Genomic DNA, 21,845 nt, shown 5'->3' with positions numbered 1-21,845 from the left:
GTATACACGTGTTCACCTCCCTAAACCCCCCTCCCTCCTCCCTCCCTGTACCATCCCTCTGGGTCATCTCAGTGCACCGGGCCCAAGCATCCAGCATCATGCATCGAACCTGGATTGGCGGTTCGTTTCATGTATGATATTATACATGTTTATTTACTTAACTTATAAAGGAAAAATGAAATAAGAATATTCATTTTTAGGGATAGTGTATAAAGGTAAGAGAGTCATCTTTATGCTACTCCTGTTGACAGTGCTGCTCTTGTTATCATAAACAGACTTCTGTAGTAGTGTTTATGTGCTGAATGATTTAACTGTTGGCTTATAAGGTTTACAGGCTTCTTATAAGGCTCTCTGAGATCACACCTCCCTCTTGGCACCCTTCTGCCTATGTACAGGGCTTGGATTGTACACATAGTTATTTGAACCAGAGTACAAGGATAAGATCTCACTTCAAAACCAAATATGTTATTTTTCTTTTCTGAACTCAGCGTGAAGCCACCTGTTTTATTGTTCAGCTTAATTCAGAAAATGTTTGTTTATACTGCGGTTTCTATTTTAGATAGGATAAAAATAATTAAAAGATGGTGATGATTTAAACATTAAAAAATTTTATGTCCATATATTAATTCTAATGTAAGTCTTAACTTTGAAAGGAATTTGATATTGTTTTACTCTTTTAAAATTGTGAAATATAATATACATAGACAAAAGGAACAAAACAAATTATTTGTGATTTATTATAAAGTAAAATAGATATATATAAAATATAAAAATAAAATGGATGTATGGTCACCACTCAACTAAAGAAAGAGAGTATTACCAGCAAAGCAAAAGCTTCCATCTTCTCCCTTTTCAGTCACTCTAATCAAAATTCCGGTTATTACAGTCATACTTTCTTGCTGATTTTACTTTTTACCACCTAAGGACATGTCCCTAAGTATTGTGGCTTAGTTGTTTTCTGTTTCTGACCTTTGCTGCTGCTGCTAAGTCGCTTCAGTCGTGTCTGACTCTGTGCGACCCCATAGACAGCAGCCCACCAGGCTCCCACTGTCCCTGGGATTCTCCAGGCAAGAACACTGGAGTGGGTTGCCATTTCCTTCTCCAATGCATGAAAGTGAAAAGTGAAAGTGAAGTTGCTCAGTCGTGTCCGACTCTTAGCGACCCTGTGGACTGCAGCCCACCAGGCCCCTCTGTCCATGGGATTTTCCAGGCAAGAGTGCTGGAGTGGGTGCCACTGCCTTCTCCATTCTGACCTTTATATAAGTGAAATTACATATTGTATATATATTCTTTTGTTATAGGTTAGTCTTTTTCCCCTTTGCCTTAGGTGCACCAGTTGTTAGCTAATAATTCCAAGAAAAGGATGTTGTAAAATTTTAGAAATACTTGCTTTCAGGATCTGCCAGAGCATCATTTGGAGATAGAAAGGCAGAACTTTCCAGTTCAGCCCAGCAGGGACCCAGCTATGATGTCTATAACCCATTCTATAAGTACCAGCACGTGTCACCTGATTTGAGTCGGCGCTTTCCTTCTCGTTCTGAAGCAACAAGATTATATGGATCGGGTATGAAAAAAAATTTTGTTTTTCCTCTTTGTCTTTTCTCTTTAACAAATGTAGAAATCAAATTAAATCTAAGATTCTGGAAGAAATAATTAATCTTATGATGAAAAACAATTTAATGAATGAAATGAAATGAAAATAATTTAAAAATAAAGAGAAAAGCTGGCTTTAGAATTCATATCGTTAAATCACATCATAACTTCTCTATGGTTTATATCTAATGTAAAAATTGAAAGATTAATGAGTTCTGTATATTGGTAGTTCTAAGTTCCATTTTGTTTGTCCTATTTTTATAGAAATTTTTAGATTTTGTACATATTTTATATACCATCTATCCATTCATATCTACAGTAAGAATTTACTAACTGTATTTATTTTCTGTTCTACTCAGTGAAAATGAGAAATTTAGAAACTAATGATGAGATTAGAAACGTAAACAAACAAAAAAAGAAAATGCCTAAGTGATTACCAAATTTTTTAGTTTACTATTTGAGACTGTATCAATTATGGACTATCTTGTACATATCCAATCCACAAAATTTTCACTTTTTTTTTTTCTAATATATAGCTCTCTCAACTACTAAATTCAGGGTGAGGTACTGAAAATAAAGTAGAAGTACTTATTTAAATATTTATTTCAGCACTGTGCTAGGCTATACAATTATTATTCAGAGTTTCATTCTTCAAGGATCTTATAGTTTAGAAAGGACACTGGAAATACAGACTAGAAATATAACAGTACATGGAATTCAGTATTGATATTTTTAATATAATAAGTGCTCATTAAATAGTTGAATTGCTGTTAGTACAGATGACTTACATCCTCTTAGATTATTCTTCTGGATGAAGAATCAGATGATGTAAGAAAAAAGAAGGAATTTTTCCTGGTTGATATTTGATGTAGTTGTGAAAATGTGTTGTTTGATTTGTGTTGGTTCCTATTTCAAACAAAAGTGAAATAATTGAAAAACAACTTTTTAAACTTCATTGGAAGGCTTTGTCACTTAAGTAGATTTGCATATATTATGCTTGCCTGGTGGCTCAGCGTTAAGGAATCTGTGCATGCAGGAGACGTGGGTTCGGTTCGATCCCTGGGTTGGGAAGATCCCCTTGGAGAAGGAAGTAGCAATCGGCTCCAGTATTCTTGCCTGGGAAATCCCGTGGACAGGGGAACCTGGCGGGCTACGATCCATGGAGTTGCAGGAGTCAGACATGACCTAGCAACTAAACCATCACATACTTATGCTATTTCTCCTATAGAATTTAGTTCATGGTAATTAAGTAGACTTCCAGTGTTTCTTCTTCTTTACTATAAAAATAAGCAATTTTCTCATGTCCCTTTGTAGTTTGTGACTTAAGGACCAACAGACTTCCCAGTTCCCCTGGGCTAAGCAAGTCTATGTTTGATCTTACAAGTTCATCTCAGCGGTTCATTCAGGTAAATAATTTATGTCAATTTAATTATAAGCAATAATTTATTTTCATGCTAAAATTCAGATATGTTTCATTAGGAACAACATGTTATGTATCTTTTGTAGATATTTCTATTCTAATATCTAAAGAATAAACACTTGGCATTTCCCATGTGTATTATTTCAGAAAGCTTTCAGTTGAATACTAAAAGATGGTAGTTTTTCTCTCTTTTTTTAAAAAATGAATTTTACTTCTCTTATGGTATGCACTGAGGCAGTCTTAAGGCAGTTGGAATTTAAAATGGTATACTTAAAAATGCTTATTGATTTAATTTTCCTTGTTGAATATAACTACCTAGTTAGTAGATATTAGTATTTCTGTTGAGATATAGAACTTTATTAATATTAACACAGTATTCTATTTTTGAAGTAGAATTGAGAATTTTGAAAATACATACTTATACATTTCCGTGTAAATGTATATGCATATGTTAAAATGGAAATATATTCTTAATCATCCTCAATTGAGTTAATTTTTTGTAGAATTAGTTCTTTATAGCACCAGTTTGTTTTTAATGTGCATCAGAATTGTTAGAAGAACTTGTTAAAACACAGATTGCCAGTCCTCACCATGAGAATTTTTTATTCAATAGCTCTGCACTGGGGCCTGAGTTTGTATTTCTACCAGGTTCCCAGGTGATGCTGATACTGCTGGCCCGGGGCACTATGCATTGATAACTACTGCTTTATAGGTTTTTTGATAATAGGGCACTTCAAAATATTAATATATTCTGACTTAGTACTTCCAAGTATGAAATATAAACAGTAATCTCTTCCTCTTCATTACAAAACCAAACCAAAACCAGCAAAGCCTTTGCCATGTATTACCTAGTAAGAGATTTAAGATTTTCCTGATTAACACACATAGAGAAAACTTTTTCCCTCTCTTCTGTCTAAAAGTGGAAAATTCTGAGCAGTAACATTGTCAGAATGGTTGGCACTCAGTTTGATACTAGAGTGGGTGCTAAGGCATACATTTCAGAATCCTTAACATCTGATATGTAACATCTGACTAAAAATGAATTTTATCTGTAGAGACATGATTCATTGTCCAGTGTGCCTAGTAGTTCTTCTTCGAGGAAAAATTCTCAGGGGAGTAACAGAAGCCTGGGTAAGGAATAAATCATTCTACTTTATATTCTTAAAGGAATTATTTCTACCCAATAGTAATTTGAATATATTTATGATAAGGTTTTAAGAAAAGTTTAGATGATTTTATCCATATTGGCAGTGTTATCTGCATATGAATACTCAAATCCAATGTATTTTTTAATGTTCAGGCATAAAGGCATTTTTAAAATTAAATATCTTTTGTTTGTTTTAAAGTATATTAGTGAGGGAATTTCTAGAAGCATACAGTATTAAAACCGTATCAGTGTTATTTGGGTAAGGTTTTCTTAGTTTTAACTTAAATTCTTTGGGTTATAATTGGGTTTAGTTTTTAAGCCAGTTATTTTTTTATGATATGTCTTCTACCAGCACTTCAGTAAAGGCATTGAAGTATGATTTTTATCTTAATAAACTGACAACTTTAAAAAATAATTATAGCATTTTTCAGTTGTGCTCTTAAAATTGGATTTATCAAAATTCAGTTGGGCTTCCCAGGTAGCGCAGTAGTAAAGAATCTGCCTGCCAGTTCAGGAGATGGAGGAGAGGCAGGTTTGATCCCTGGGTCGGGAAGATCTCCTAGAGGAGGAAATGGCAACCCACTGCAGTATTCTTGGCTGGAAAATCTCATGGACAGAAGAGCCTGGAGGGCTACAGTCCGGGGGGTCCCAAAGAGTTGGACAGGACTGGGTGACTGAGCACAGTAAAAAGCTCAGTTGGATTGTGAGGGTTGTATAGTAATTGAAACCTCTTTGTCCATTTACAATTTAGACACAATTACTCTATCAGGAGATGAAAGAGACTGGGGGAGATTAAATGTGAAAGTGTTTTATAATTCTTCAGTAGAGCAGATCTGGATCACAGTTTTACAGGTAAGTTAATATAGCTAATACCAACTTTTGTTACAAAATTGAATAATTAGGGGTGTAAATTATAAGCATCTACTGTTGCTATCTTCAGAAGAATGGGTCAATATCTTCTTTGGAATTTAGGGTTCTATAGTATTTTGCAGAAAATAGTATTTAATAAAGAATCTAAAGAAAATATTTAGATATGATTAAAACATGTTTTCCTCAAGAGGGAAATTGATATGATGTGTAGAACATTAATTGTCAGATTATTTTAGTGGAGATGAAACAAAAGATCTCAGTAGATTAAAGTTTACTTTTATAGTTTTATTTGTCATTAACTTAAGAAACATATAAATATTTGTATTGTCAGAGTCCTTTGTAAAACTCAAACTATAATTTTTTTTTAGTGCAGAGATTTAAGTTGGCCCTCTAGGTATGGAGACACTCCTACTATTTCTGTAAAAGGAATACTAACATTACCCAAACCAGTGCATTTCAAATCCTCAGTCAAGGAAGGCTCTAATGTAAGTGTTTGTGTTTCAGTATCTTTTTATGTTTTCCTCATGTTTGTCACTTTAACCTATGTAAAGAATTAGAATACGAAAGTGTTTTATTTTGGGGAAACTACAAATTATGTATGCCTTGCTTTTTTAAAGAATTTTGAGCCTCGGAAATACTTGATATTTCAGTGTCCAATATAAGATGCATTTAAAAAGAAAATCTTAATCACTAAAATATTTAGGAGTAATATCTGATGAGAATATTTACTTTTCTTGTATGTAAGGAGAGTAAGTGTCTTATTTTCATCCTCTCTCCCCCTATCCCAGTTGACTTTGATAAATAATTACATGATTGTAGTTAATTTCTTTTAAATATTTTCCATGATCATAACTGGAAGACTTATGATCCTGAATTTGTTTTATAGATGCTAGATTTCAATTTAAATATATCTGTATTTCTGTCTTCTGATATGAATTGAAAGGTTACTGTTTTTCCATACAAATGAAACTTATCTTCTATAAGAACATATCATTTAAAAATAAAGTAATTCAGATGACTAATAAGCATGAAGAAATTTACACTCACTAGTATTCATAAATATACAAATTTAAATTACATATTGCTTTCTCTCTCTTTACTTTTTTTGCTTATTAAAATTAGGAAAGTTTTATGAGCACTCTAGCCTATAAAATTATTTTGGCAATTATTTTGACAATATACATTAAAACCTTAAAATAAGATTATATATACTAAGTGAAATAAGTCAGAGAAATAAATATCATATGATGTCACTCATATGTGGAATCTAAAATATGTTACAAATGTACTTACTTACAAAGCAGAAACAGACTCACAGACAGAAAACAAATTTATGATTACCAAAGGGAAAGCGGGTTGGGGAGGGATAAATTAGGAGTTTGGGGTTAGCAGGCTCAGTAGTAAAGAATCTGCCTGCCAGTGCAGGAGACACAAGAGAGACAAGTTTGACCCTTGTGTCTGGAAGATGCCCAGGATGAGGAAATGGCAACCCACTCCAGTATTCCTGCCTGGAAAATTCCATGGACAGAGGAGTCTGGCAGGCTACAGTCCATGAGGTTGCAAAAGAGTTGGACACAACTTAGCAACTAAACAACAACAACAGATACAAACACTATATATAAAATAGATAAACAAGAAGGTCTTGTTGTATAGCATAGGGAACTATATTCAATATCCTATAATGAACCATAATGGAAAAGAATATGAAAAAGAATATATATATATAACTGAATCACTTTGCTGTACATCAGAAACTAACACAACATTGTAAACAATTTTTTTAAAGGAAAAAATCTTTCAAATATTTACAGGTTTTAACATAGTGTTTCTACTTGGATCACTTCATGGAAATAATCTAAGATGCAAACAAAATATATATAAAGTATTCCTGGCAGTTTTGTTCATAGGCTGAAAGCTGGAAACTTATCTAAATGTTTGCCATAGGAGAATGATTGAGAAAACCCATGGTATACCATGTATATTAGTTTCTTATGATTGGTGTGTTACAAACTAGGTAGCTTAGAACAACAAATATTTCTCTCTCACAGTTTTGGAGGAAGTCTGAAGTCAAAGTGCCAACAATGTTGATTGCTTCTCTGAAGGAGAATCTGTTCCATCTCTAACATGCCTCTCTCCTAGCTTTTAGTGATGACCAGCAATCCCTGTCATTCCTGGGCTTCACTCTAATCATTGGCTTTCATTTTCACCTAGCTACATGACTTTCATCTCCATGTGTCTCTATGTGTTCACATGGCTATCTTCTTACAAGGATGCCTGCTATATTGGATTAGAGGTCCACCTATCCAGTGTAACCTTATCTTGACTTCACAAATTGCATTTTCAATGAGCCTATTTCCAAATAAGGCCACATTCTAAGTTACTGAAGGTTAGGACTTCAACATAACTTTTAGCAGGGGGACACAATTCAAACCATAACACCATGTGATAGAATATTAGGCAGCCATGAAAAAATAATACTTGGGAAGAGTTTTTAAGGACATGGGAAAATGTTCTTAATAAGTGACAAGGCAGTAACCAAAATTTATGTGTTATATTAGGATCTTACTTTATGAAAATATGCATTGTAGAAAGTCTAGATGGAGATAAATCTTAACTCTAATTTTAATCCTGACACTCACAGATGAATATTTCCCAAATTAAACTTTTTGATTTTCAAATGAAACTAAGCCAACTTGGGAAAAGTTAGGGGGGGAATGTTTTCATATTAAAACTTGCGTGGAATATTTTAAAATTTATTATTATCAAGTTGTTTAGGAGTCCTCTATTATGACAATGTAAACTAGCACACTTCATTTATAAGCTCATTGCATATGAATTTAAAAATTAAACATTTTTTGTAGACTTTTGATCTCAGCCATTCTGACTGGTGTGAAATGGTACCTCATTGTTTTGATTTGCATTTCTCTGATAATGAGTGATGTTGAGCATCTTTTCATGTGTTTGTTAGCATCTGTATGTCTTCTTTGGAGAAATGTCTATTTAGTTCTTAGGCCCATTTTTTGATTGGGTCGTTTATTTTTCTGGAATTGAGCTGCAGGAGTTGCTTGTATATTTTTGAGATTAGTTGTTTGTCAGTTGCTTCATTTGCTATTATTTTCTCCCATTCCAAAGGCTGTCTTTTCACCTTGCTTATAGTTTTCTTTGTTGTGCAGAAGCTTTAAGTTTAATTAGGTCCCATTTGTTTATTTTTGCTTTATTTCCAGTATTCTGGGAGGTGGACATAGAGGATCCTGCTGTGATTTATGTTGGAGAGTATCTTGCCTATGTTCTCCTCTAGGAGTTTTATAGTTTCTGGTCTTACGTTTAGATCTTTAATCCATTTTGAGTTTATTTTTGTGTATGGTGTTAGAAAGTGTTCTAGTTTCATTCCTTTACAAGTGGTTGACCAGTTTTCCCAGCACCACTTAGATTGTCTTTAATCCATTGTATATTCTTGCCTCCTTTGTCAAAGATAAGGTGTCCATAGGTGCATGGATTTATCTCTGGGCTTTCTATTTTGTTCCACTGATCTATATTTCTGTCTTTGTGCCAGTACCATACTGTCTTGATGACTGTGGCTTTGTAGTAGAGTCTGAAGTCAGGCAGGTTGATTCCTCCAGTTCCATTCTTCTTTCTCAAGATTGCTTTGGTTAATCGAGGTTTTTTGTGGAGATTCCTTAAAAAACTGGAAATAGAACTGCCTTATGACCCAGCAATCCCACTGCTGGGCATACACACCGAGGAAACCTCAGAATTGAAAGAGACACATGTACCCCAATGTTCATCGCAGCACTGTTTATAATAGCCAGGACATGGAAGCAACCTAGATGTCCATCAGCAGATAAATGGATAAGAAAGCTGTGGTACATATACACAATGGAGTATTACTCAGCCATTAAAAAGAATGCATTTGAATCAGTTCTAATGAGGTGTATGAAACTGGAACTGATTATACAGAGTGAAGTAAGCCAGAAAGAAAAACACCAATACAGTATACTAATGCATGTATATGGGATTTAGAAAGATGGTATTGATAACCCTATATGTGAGACAGCAAAAGAGACACAGATGTATAGAACAGTCTTTTGGACTCTGTGGGAGAGGGAGAGGGTGGGGTGATTTGGGAGAATGGCATTGAAACATGTATAATATCATATATGAAACAAATTGCCAGTCCAGGTTCGATGCATGATACTGGATGCTTGGGGCTGGTGCCCTGGGATGACCCAGAGGGATGGTACAGGGAGGGAGGAGGAAGGAGGGGTTCAGCATGGGGAACATGTGTATACCTGTGGTGGATTCATGTTGATGTATGGCAAAACCAATACAATATTGTAAAGTAATTTACCTCCAATTAAAATAAATTTATATTAAAAAAAGAATAAAAAAAATTAAACATTTTTGTATACTGTGTTACTGATGTGATCTGTGGTTTGAGACTGAAAGAAAAAGATAGCTCAGGTAGTTGGGAGACTCTCAGAAACACAATTCTGTACACAGATATAAGTGATTGTAATCAAAGTGAACACTTGGCCACAGTATCTAAAACATTGATGTTAGTTGCCCAGATATCTAAAGGCAAAAAAAATTCCCCTTCAAAAAGATGGAAAGAAGGACGTTTACAAACAAAAAACAGTCTAATGTCAAGAAGATGTTAGTTCACAGTAAGCCAAGGTTTTAAAAAATAAAAAGAACATCTGAAAATGGTCTGCACATGGAAAACACTTGCTGCCTGGAGTGGAAGATAGAGAAGGTAGAACTTGAAACTCATATTTTGCTTTGTCTTCTCTGTCAAGGAGATCAATTTTCATTCTGGAAAGAGTAAAGATAAATTAACCCCCAAGTTAGATAGGAAAAGCATTAGACAGACTAGGTCCTTTAAAGAAGTAATTCAAGTCTCTAAATGTGAACAAGTTAGATTTTGCATACAGAGAGAGCTTGCATGAGAGTCTTGAAGTACTCTCGTTAATTGTTGAAGAACTGTGGTAAACAGTAAGAATGATGCTCCACAGCCAAAGATGGAAAACAACCTCATTTTTCAAAAGGGAAAAAGCTGTATTCTGGTGAAGTTGGTGTTAATACTGACTAAATTCCTAAGTAATTAGAAGGATTTGTGAAACTAAGACAAATAGTATCTAGAATAAATTTTAGAAAAACAAGTCATGGTCATTCTCATTTTCATTTTAAAATATTTTTTTGTTATTATAAAAATATTAAATTTGCCTTTCCTACATTATAAAATGTTATTTTTACTTATATTGTGTTGGCATATGACCCTTTTAAAAATATGCTATTTACATGTTTTATATTTTTATTTTTATTTTAGAATATTGAATTTATGGAAACTTTTGTATTTTCTATTAAATTCCAAAGTCTACAAACTGTGAGACTTGTATTTAAGATTCAAACCCAAACTCCCAGGAAGAAAACCATTGGAGAATGCTCACTGTCACTCAGAACTCTTAGCACACAGGAAATGGATTACTCTCTGGACATATCACCACCTTCAAAAATTTCTGTAAGTGATATAGTATGTAATGTCAAAGTATTTCACATTTTTAGAATTATTTACTGGATGAATTTTTTTTTTTTTTTTGGAGTATAATTTGAGCATGAGAATATACTGGAGGATTAGGAAGGCTCTCAAGCAATAACAACATAAATGTAATGTAAAAAAGTAATAATTATGTCATTATTTAACTTTTTTGAAATTAATAAAATGTTAACAGAGCTGCTTTTCTTTTTCCATTGAAAAGTAACAGTCGGCTTACCTTCTCCTGATACCTGTTTTATTAATGTTTCATACTTCAAAATAATGGGCTTTCCCAGTGGCTCATTGGTAAAGAATCCACGTGCAATGCAGGAGACACAGGTTTGTTTGATCCCTGGGTCAGGAAGATCTACTGGAGGACGGCATGGCAACCCACCAATATTCGTGTATGGAGAATCCTGTGGACAGAGGAGCCTGGCAGGCTGAGGTCCATGGGGTTGCGTAGTTGGACACAACTGAAGTGATCAAGCACAGCAGGGCACTTCAACATAATAACCCTAAAAGTGAATAATTTTTAAAAATTATTATTTTTATTTTTTTTTAAGTAGCTGATAACATAGGAAAAGCAAGAAAGTATTATAAACTCTAAACTCAATGGAAAATTGCCTTGAAATGGGTTAGGAAAGTTTTAGTCATGAGTAGTTACTGTATCTATCCATAAATTGGGTAGAATGAGGATCTTCCAGCTGTATTTTTTTGTGAAGGGCATGATTGTCTATAGTGCTTATTGAGTTTTGAGGCCCAATAGTTGCTTCTTTCAGTTAACCAGCTGAGCACTCTTTAAGCTGTCTGCTGCTAAGTCGCTTCTGTCGTGTCCAATTCTGTGTGACCCCAGAGATGGCAGACCACCAGGCTCCCCCGTCCCTGGGATTCTCCAGGCAAGAACACTGGAGTGGGTTGCCATTTCCTTCTCCAATGCGTGAAAGTGAAGTCGCTCAGTCGTGTCCGACTCTTAGCGACGCCATGGACTGCAGCCCACTAGGCTCCTCCATCCATGGTATTTTCCAGGCAAGAGTACTGGAGTGGGGTGCCATTGCCTTCTCCATTAAGTTGTCTAGAAATTCCTAATGATTTAATTATGTAGCTTCTGTGTTAGGATAACATATATAGAAATCAGTCATAACCCTTTTTAAGGTCAAACTTTCACGTGATTTTAAGTTTACTTAGGAGTTATATTTTACCTGTTTTCAAAAATATTTAAGGTGACTTGAAGTGGTTCTTAAGCTGAGTACACATTAGAATCACATGGGAAGCTGTTAAACATGCCTACACTTAAACTGTTAAATCAGAATTTGGGGAGGAGTGAGCCAGAGGCATTTGTAATTTTCAAGTTACTCAGGTGATTTTCATGTGTAGTTTTGCTTAAGAACCACTGAAGTGAAGTGAAATCAGGGATTAAAAGTAAAGAACAAAAGATTACTATAATCAAGAAGAGTTGAAAAATCTTGTTATTTCTGATCTTTTATTTTCTGTTTTCATACCAAATCTGTTTTCTTTATAGCATTTACTGTAACTTAGGCTTCTCTGGTAGCTCAGTAAAGAATCCACCTGCAATGCAGGACACCCTGGTTTGGTTCCTGGGTTGGGAAGGTCCCCTGGAGAAGGGATAGGCTACCCACTCCAGTATTCTGGCCTGGAGAATTCTGTGGACTGTATAGTCCATGGGGTTGCAAAGAGTCGGACACGACTGAGCAACTTTCACTTCACTTTCAGAATTATTTAAGTCACTATTTTAAAAAGAAAATAAGACCTGAGCTTCCATCTTTTTTCTTCGTATTTTACCATACCCTTAGTAAGGGCCTGTCATATTCTTGGCATTGAACATTTGTATGTAGGTTGATAGGAAAGAATAAATCATGAATGAAAGCATGCTAAATTAGATTACTATTTTCTGTTAAAGTATAGCAAATTTGTTTTGTAACTGTGACAGGAGTTTATCACTTAACTAGATTAGTAGACAATAATTTGCAACCATATTTTACAGAAGGCACATATTATTATTTAAATGGATAATCGATAGATTAAACCTTTAAAGGCTGGTAGAGTATATCAGAAGATAACTCAGCAAATGTATTTTCTGGGGAATTGAGACATTATAATCTGAATCTGCCTTGGAGAATCAGAATGAATGATTATAGCACAGTTTCTACAATTACATTTTGCAAATCAGAGATCTTTTATAAACATTTTGTATGCCTTGTGCTAGGGATACAAAGATAGATGGCTTGAAGAAAGGGTTTTTGGGCTATCTTGGATCAGTGAATTTATATTACTGTTCATATTATTGATTAGAAGCAAGAATAATATGTTTTGTTTCATGTGTTGAAGAGGAAAATTGATATTCTAATTGTGACATTGAAAGAGACACACTTACCTATCTGTCCTTCACAGTGACATCATGAACAGCAGAACTTCCATATAGAGCTATTAATTTCTTCACCACGGAACTTTTGACCTTAACAAATAGTTGACAGCTCAAATTTCTGTGTTGAATAGTGTGCAAGAGACAAGGTTTCCTGAAGAAATATTTAATATCTGACATTTGAAGAAACTTCGCATACGACTAACTTGGTCGTAAGTGATTTAATGCTCACAACGAACTTAATGAGCTTGCTGCTCTTGTTACCCCTATTGTGGAGACCAAAACCTTGAAGCATTTGCCTGAGTTTATATAGCCTTTTGTTGGGAAATAAGGATTTGAACGGAGGCATTCTGATTCCAGAGCCAGCTCTCTTAATTTTACCACATTGATGAGAAAAAAATCAATAAACAGTCTGTGGTAGAAATGAGTGTTATTTGAGCCAAACTGAGGACTATAGCCTGGAAGACAGCCTCTCAGATAACTGAGGAATTGCTCAAGAGAAGCATGGTTTTCAGCACTGTTTTAACATCTTATCAGAATATAGAATGTCAAACAAGTCAGGGATACATTCCTTCAGGGTTTGAAAAAAAAAAAAAGAGCATGTGCACAGTAAGAGCCTTGGCTCCTGGGAAGGGAGTCTTATCATTGAAGAGGACCAGCAGTGGTGTCCCAGGAAAGGAGGCATTTAATCTTTATTTTTAACATGGCTCTTCTTTACTTGTGATCAGTGTACCCTTTGCTTTAATAATTAAAGCAGATATACAATGTATACTTGATAGGCCACAAATGGGCTATTTTAATCAGTATAGAAGTCAAGTTAATTCATATATAAACTAGAATGACTTGCCTATATACCTCAATATGTGAAAATATCTTTCATCAACACTGCATTGTCCCCTTAAGAAGATATTCTCAAAAATCACCAGATAAGGGATTTCTCTAATTATGCTGAATTTTTCATTTTCAATAGTCATTCCAGGAAGGACAAAAAAGATTTTCTTTTCTTTTAAAAAATGATACATTATTCAGGAATGGAGATCATTAAAAATGCTTTTAATATATAGTTACTAATTGATTAGAAATTTAAGTTTTTGGTTATTGTGAGGTTTAAAACCACTTTGAATAGTTTTTCATGATCTGAATTAATATCTTGGAGTATAAATTGAATTTGTGAAATAACCTTGGTAAGAAAGAAATGGTAAACCCACTGCTGAATGCTGCTCTGTTTTGTGAGAATGAATTCTACCAGTGTGTAACTCTAAGAGAAGTTTTGCCATCTTTCAGTATTTTCATCTGTTATTATTAAGGGTACAAACCATAATGAAAAAAATGAATGAAAAAATGTTATCCTGGTTTCCTTTGTGTTTTGTAAACAATAAATAACTTTAAAATGGATGGCAGCATTTGTTCTTTTAATCAGCAAAGGTATTTTATTTATGGCTACTGAATTAGTCCACCTAAAAAGATTAATCCATTCTTGAAGGTGAAGGTGAAGTCGCTCAGTCGTGTCTGACTCTCTGCGACCCCAGGGACTATAGCCTACCAGGCTTCTCCGTCCATGGGATTCTCCAGGCAAGAATACTGGAGTGGTTTACCATTTCCTTCTCCGGGAGATCTTCCCGACCCAGGGATTGAACCTGGGTCTCCCGCATTGGAGGCAAATGCTTTAACCTCATTCTTATTAAAAGCAAAAGCAATTTGCTTTTATTTATTAGAATTCAGCAATTGTTGCCAAATAGACAACTTTTATCATCATTTTAGATTTTTCAAGAAGGAATGACCTCAACAGTTGACTTTAAACTTTTAAGTGATTCACTTTGTATCTTCTGATTTCTTAAGGCATGAGCAATTTTGGCCATTTTGACCATTACAGAATATCATGTTTAGAAACTATCCAAGATTCAGTTAATAGCATGTACATAAAAAGGTTCTTTTTTTTCTGATCCAAGTGTTAGTTACTGGGGAATACTGGGTAATTATCAAATATAAACCGCTTGATGAAGTATCAGTCAGCTATTCTATAATTCTGTTGGAATCAACACTAGCCAAGACTTTTGTGTTTTATCTATGCTGACCCTAGTGACATCTGTTAACATTATGTTCTTTCTTTAATCTTATATTTACTCTTTTCAACATGTGAACAGTTATGTTTTTGTGTTGGCTGACTTTGTTTCTTCTATTTTTTACTCCATGCACCCTGGAATCCATGTAAATAAGTTCACTTGTGTAAGGCAGATTATGCACTTTCTTCTGCTCTTAGTCAGCAATACTGAAGAGCACATTTTAGCTTCTCCCCCTTTCTAAATTTCCTTCATTTTATTGTTTCCCTCAGATTTTATTTGACCTTTTCCTTATTATTTACTGGCTCATCACTTTCACTAGCTTCCTTCTTGCCAATTTTCGTCATCAGTTTACTTCCATTTAGCATACTAATTCAACTTTTAATCAACAAATCTGTTCATTGTAGTAATCCTTTGTCTTTTGATTTTCGTAGCACTACCTCTGATTTCCACAACTGGAAAAACTAATGATGCGTTTCATATATAACATTTTTATCATATTTCATATATTCATATATCATATTATATTTCAGTCATTTGAAAAGATTATTCCAATGACTACGTTTAAGTCTTTTGAAAATGTGCTCTTGTGGTGTTTATTTCTCTGATATTTTCTCTACTTAAACTGCTTAGAAATTTAATTTTTTTTTAATTTGCATGTCTTTGGTTTCCCTGATTTTGAAGGTTCAGTATATATGTGAAATTTACATTATCAGAATTTATGAAAGTCAGTAAGTACTTTATACTGACAGACTCCATGACATTTAGCATTCTCTTTTAACACTTCCCTGGTGGCTCAGAGAAAGCATCTGCCTGGAATGCAGGAGACGCGGGTTCGATCCCTGGGTCGGGAAGATCCCCTGGAGAAGGAAATGGCAACCCACTCCAGTACTCTTGCCTGGAGAATCCCATGGTGGGAGGAGCCTGGTAGGCTGCAGTCCATGGGGTCACAAAGAGTTGGACATGACTGAGTGACTTCACTTTCACTTTCACTTTAACACTTCGCTTTGTATGACAGTAAACAGCATGTGTGTATGCTGAGTCATTTCAGTCGTATCTAACTCTTTGGGACCTTATGGACTATAACCTGCCAGGCTCCCCTATCCAAGGGATTCTCCAGGCAAGAATACTGGAGTGGGTTGCCTTCCCTTCCTCCAGGGGATCTTCCAACCCAGGGATTGAACTAGATTGACAGGCAAATTCTTTACCACTAGCGCCACCTGGGAATGTCTAGCCTTAGCTCTTTGTTTTTGAATTTTGAAATATCCCCAAACTTTATTCTTAATTACCAAATAACGCTTTTTTAATATGCAGGTTTGCCATGCAGAACTTGAACTAGGGACTTGTTTTCAAGCAGTGAATAGCAGAATTCAGTTACAAATTCTTGAGGCACAGTACCTTCCAAGTTCATCAACACCCCTAACTTTGAGTAAGTATGTCAAAGTGGTTTAAAGTGAAATCTTCAGAAAATATTTATAACAGATTTTTTCTATATTTCTTACAGTGAAGATTATAATCTTAGTTATTTTTATTATTTAACTCATATACTTACCTTTCAACTTAAAATTACTTTATTGAATTTCAAATTTTAGCCATTGTGTTAACCCACTCCTCTCTTGATTCTTATCCAGTTGTGACTGTCTTGCATTTGATGCTATTCTTTATTTATCTCATTAGTTAATATAGGTTGAGTGTCCAGAGGACTGTCAGATATGTTTCACCAGCCTACATGGTATATCCTCTCTCTAGGTCTATGCCCTTTTTTGGATGCTCTGCTAACTCAAAACTTAATTTTAAAAAACTCACACCTTGAAAATCTTGAAAAAACACAAACCTTAAAACACTTTCTTACCTTGTGCCTTTGAGTATATTCAGAGTTTCTGATATTTTGATTCTCTAGCCCTGGTTCACATGGCTGCTCCTAGAGTGGGAGGTTTGAGGTCATTCCTACCTAAAGGGCTAAGAGTGGGGGTAAAAGTGTTCCTTATTCCTACTAGAAGAAAAGACAATATCTGGAGGTAGGCAGAAGCAATGATGTCCACTGTAACTACAAAGATTGAAAATTAATACAATTGAGCACAATTCAAGAAACTAGGAAAACAACAGCAAACACAGAGGAAGGTAGAAATAGAAATTAAAGCTAAAGTTGGAGTCGGTAAATATGGAGACAACAAAAACCCCACAAAATTAATAAAACCAAAAGATTGTTCTTTTGGAAAGAATATTAGAATAGACAAACCTATAGAAGGCTGGATCAAGCAAAAAATAAAAGAAAACATGAACAAGGAAGAGGATATAATTTTAAATTCATAAGAGATTCAAAAATAAGATAACACTAGTTATAATGATACCAGTTCATTTGAATAGCTATATAAAATAAATAATTTTCTAAGAAAAAGAATGTTGGAATTCACTCCAGAAGAGGGAAGAATCTGAATAGAACAATACTGTAACCATGTAAAAGCAGTTAAAGAACTGCCTCTAACAAAAGCAGAGACTAAGATGATTTTACTGGCAGATTCTACTAAACTTTCAAGGAACATATAATTCCTCTTCTATATGAGCTGTTCCACAGCATGAAAAAAAGATGGAAAAAGATGGTTTATGAGGTTAGCATATTCTTGATATCAAAACACAAAGGATAGCATACACAAAAAATAGCTATAGACTACCATTATTTATGTAGGTAAATGGAAAAATCATAAAAAATAAGTAAAGTCCAACTTGGCATTAAAAGAATAAGTTAAATTACCAGGACCGTATAAGGTTAAGTCTAGGAAACAAGGAAAAAACAGTGCAGTTTATTACATTAACATGTGTCTTCCTTTAATCAAAACGGCTAATGGTAATCGGGATTATCAGTGATCTCCATTTTATAAATATTGTTCAGCCTCAGTTCTCACTTTGTGACTGCCTCCTTTCTGGAAACTCTTCACTTTCTTGTTATCTGGCAGCCCCATCTCTGTACCATCACTTCTCAAATTAGTCAGACTGCACTTTCTGCTTGAGCTGTAAGCACTGTATGTCAGATTGGGGGGCAGGCTTAGGTGAACGCTGTATAAACCTGAATTTTACTTAGTGTGCTTCCCATCTTTTAAGAGGTGACACCCCTCTAGTTTCTTTCTGTTTCTGGTCTGAACAATTGTTTTTAATATTTTCCCCAGTTTATAATCATCATCTATGAGAGGTTAGTTTGTATAAGCTATTTTACCATTACTGGAAGCTCTACATCTCACATTTACTTAAAGAATAGATTTTCTCTAGTGGGCAGGTGTTTAACTCTGAAGTCTCAAGCAAATAATTTTACTTATATAAATTGGTGAAATAATTCCTTTAGCTTTCCAAGGAGTTGGCACTTCTCTTTTGTACAATCCTTTTCAGTGTGTACTCCTTTACTTCTGATTGTTATTTATGCCTACAATTCCAGTCTTTAATGGCAGTAGAGGAAGATTAGATTCACTTAGGTGACAATAGTTATTTGTAAATTGCAATAGTAACTGTAAAGTTTACTAGAGAAGTTTTCTCTTATGGCAGTAACTCATCAGATCTTTAAAAGTACTTATTGTTATTTTATGACAAATATAATATATGAATTATATCTCTATATGACATTTAAAATTTTATTTATCAAAATTTCTTATTCTTTAGGTTTTTTTGTGAAAGTGGCAATGTTTAGCTCAGGAGAGTTGATTTATAAAAAGAAGACACGCTTACTGAAGGCCTCCAATGGAAGAGTAAAGTGGGGAGAGACTATGATTTTTCCACTTATACAGAGTGAAAAAGAAATTATTTTTCTCATTAAGCTTTATAGTCGAAGCTCTGTAGGAAGAAGACACTTTGTGGGACAGGTTAGTAGGCAGTTTTATCTCATATTCTTTCCTTGCACTTTTGTAGCATTTAAACAGTTGGTTAACAAAGGGAATACAGGTTAAAACTGAGGCTGAATAGAGTGAAATCAAAAGTTAAATTCAATGGAAAACTCAAAAAAAATTTACTGTAAAAACAGTTTGCAGGAAAAAAAATTCACTGCAAAAATCAACTATTGTCAGACTTTTGGCTTTAATACAAAAATAGTTTTAATTTCTGAGCAACCAGGATTTTTAAAATGAGTTTTTTTCCCTGAGTTTTTCAATACTTTCCTTGTGAAAGAGGAAGCTCTTAAGTATTTGAATCAGATTTCTTAAGGCTTGCTTTATTGTGTTATGTTCATTTTAATGTTTGTATGCTATTAGCTCCATTGTGGTAAATCCGAATTCCTAGAAAAGATTGACCACTGGAATTTAAATGTGAGTCAAACAATTGTAATTAAGATAAAAAATAATATACATGATAATATACATAATAACAGATAATATGTTATCTGTTCCCTCTGGCTCCTCTGGGAGCCTCAGGGAGCCACCCTGGTCAGGTAGCCACAAGTGGAAACAAGAACTCCCACACATTTGTTAGCCAATTAGCAACCACTTAACAGTGGTTGCGATATTATTTAGTCAATATTGTTATCTGGATTAACCTATTTTAAAATTCTTAGCAATTTTTATAAGACTGCATAACACTTATTTACTTGCCAATCCTATGGAACTTGTTTCCTTTTGTAGTTCTTTTTTTCTCTTATTGGGTACATTGTATTAGCTGTATATTATTTTTTATCTTAATTACAATTGTTTGACTCACATTTAAATTCCAAAATCTGTATTTTTAGTTTTAAAAGCTTCTGTTTGACAGCAAGATGTTATTAGCACTTTACATGAATCTTCAAATTATATGTGAATTTTCAAAGATTGATATTAACTGACTTCATATATTTTACCTAAAATGTTTGTGAACAATATTACATTTTTGTTGTTCTTCATTTATTCTTATTTGGAAAAGAGTTTGAACTCAAGAATTAGTATAACTAGCATACTTTTCAGAGTCATGGGGCTTGTAAAGTTTTTCTGTATCATTAAGTCTCAACTACCATGTATGAAAGGAATAGGAGATTTACCTGACAAATAATTTTCAGAATAATGTTTTTGGTGATTCCATTTTCTCAGTTGAGATTGCAGTTAAGAATAACTCTGGAAAGGTTCCTGTTATCTGTTCCCTCTGGCTCCTCTGGGAGCCTCAGGGAGCCACCCTGGTCAGGTAGCCACATGTGGAAACAAGATCTCCCACTCATCTATTAGCCAAAGCACGTTCCTGTTATGTTTTATATACTGGGATTCTTTATATGATTTTATTTGAAGGAAAGTTCTTCAGACCAAGAAATTAAAAGAGAAAAGTTTGAAAAACAAACCTTTTGAAGTGACCTGCTTCAATTTATTTATTTAAAAGAATTAGAAACCGAGTTTCAAATAAATTAACTCCAAAGTAACATCATTTGTTAGTGCTATAGCTGAGTTGAGAATTCAAGTTTGTTTCCTTGTTCACCTTGCCTCCATGATACATAACATATAATGTGATAACATATTTGCATAATGCTTTACAGTTTTCCCAAGTTCACTCACATATGTTATCTAAAGTTATGTAAGTGACAGGTATATTGAAAGTTATGGATCAAGAATTATTTCATTTAGATTAGATTTATTAGCTTTCAATTAAAATTACAGTTTTCTTTAATATAAAGGTACTTAAAATACACATTCCTTACCGGTCAATTTGCAGCTTCCCAGGTGGCGCTAGTGGTGAAGAAACTGCCTGCCAGTGCAGGAGATGTCAGAGATGCAGGTTCAATCTCTGGGTCAGGAAGATCCCCTGGAGAAGGGCCTGGCAACCCACTCCAGTGTTCTTGCCTGGAGAATCCCATGGACAGAAGAGCCTGGTGGGCTACAATCCATAGGGTCGCAAAGAGTTGGATACAACTGAAGCGACTTAGCACACACCAATCAATTTAAATTATGATTAGTTTCAATTAGTATTTACAAAAATGTTTTTAAGTGGTTGGGATCAGTCTTAAGTTGAGCTTCTAGGTTAATTGCCTAAGAAAGGATACTAAAAACTTTTTTGGAGGAAATGATTCTATATCTCACATTGAATTTTTAAATTGAATTGAGTGATATAAAATAGTCTTCAGTGACTAGGTTAAGTGTTTTAAAATTTAAGTTTCAAAGAGACAAACTTTTGGAAAAATGGAAATATGTTTAGTTGAAAATAGGTAACCCAAACTTCCAATTGTTTTTCATTAGTGAGAGTAATCAGTTGTATGAACTCAGTTACCATTATTGTGTTAAGTTAAATAACTGTACTATTCCTTTACAGATTTGGATAAGTGAAGACAGTAATAACACTGAAGCAGTGAGCCAGTGGAAAGAGACAGTTGCACATCCAGAAAAGGTTGTTATTAAGTGGCACAAATTAAATCCATCTTGAAGATGCCGCACATTAATTTGGTGACAAACTTGACATTCTTTTCAAGGACTTATGATTTTAATTTGCTACCAATTTAAAGAGACAAATCAGTACATTTATTTATGGAGGCCTTATTATAGTAATATAATGGATCTAATAGAAAATTAAACTTGGTAAAAAATGGGATAAATTATATCAGATACCCAAAGTAAAGGAAATGTTTTAGACAGTAGGGCAACTAAATAAATTATAAAGTCAGTAGGAATATCAGTCATAGATAGTTAACTGCTGTATAATGGTTATGAGTATTTTAAAGCTTTACATAGATATTAAAAATCCAGTATATCAAGTCTCTGTTAGTACAAGTGGACATATAGAAGACTGCCACTGTTTCAGTGCTAGTCATTATTGATTATATCTTAACTCTACTGTTATAACTCCTTGCTACGTATTTTCCCTCAGAAAGCAAAAATGAATTGAACCACTTCAACTCTTCTTATTTGGGGAAAGTT

General features: G+C 34.2%; 1 protein-coding gene across 2 annotated transcripts in view; it reads left to right on the top strand.

The window, feature by feature from the left end:
- Nucleotides 1–21,556, top strand: part of TC2N (tandem C2 domains, nuclear) — a 30,292-nt gene extending 8,736 nt beyond the window's left edge. The window contains exons 3-11 of one of the 2 annotated variants that reach the window (XM_068991269.1): nt 1,397–1,564; nt 2,908–2,999; nt 4,069–4,144; nt 4,912–5,012; nt 5,399–5,515; nt 10,357–10,548; nt 16,318–16,432; nt 18,652–18,851; nt 21,244–21,556. In XM_068991269.1, coding sequence (XP_068847370.1) covers nt 1,397–1,564; nt 2,908–2,999; nt 4,069–4,144; nt 4,912–5,012; nt 5,399–5,515; nt 10,357–10,548; nt 16,318–16,432; nt 18,652–18,851; nt 21,244–21,354 — 1,172 coding nt within the window. In that variant the 3' untranslated portion in view covers nt 21,355–21,556. The remainder of the gene's footprint in view (nt 1–1,396; nt 1,565–2,907; nt 3,000–4,068; nt 4,145–4,911; nt 5,013–5,398; nt 5,516–10,356; nt 10,549–16,317; nt 16,433–18,651; nt 18,852–21,243) is intronic. The other variant, XM_068991270.1, reaches the window with a different exon arrangement.
- Nucleotides 21,557–21,845: the final 289 nt, after the last annotated feature.

The sequence above is a fragment of the Capricornis sumatraensis genome, chromosome 19 (genome assembly GCF_032405125.1).
Source record: "Capricornis sumatraensis isolate serow.1 chromosome 19, serow.2, whole genome shotgun sequence".
NCBI classification, from domain to species: domain Eukaryota; kingdom Metazoa; phylum Chordata; class Mammalia; order Artiodactyla; family Bovidae; genus Capricornis; species Capricornis sumatraensis.
The sequence above is the reverse complement of the archived record's forward strand: the minus strand, read 5'-3'. Positions and strand labels throughout refer to the sequence as shown.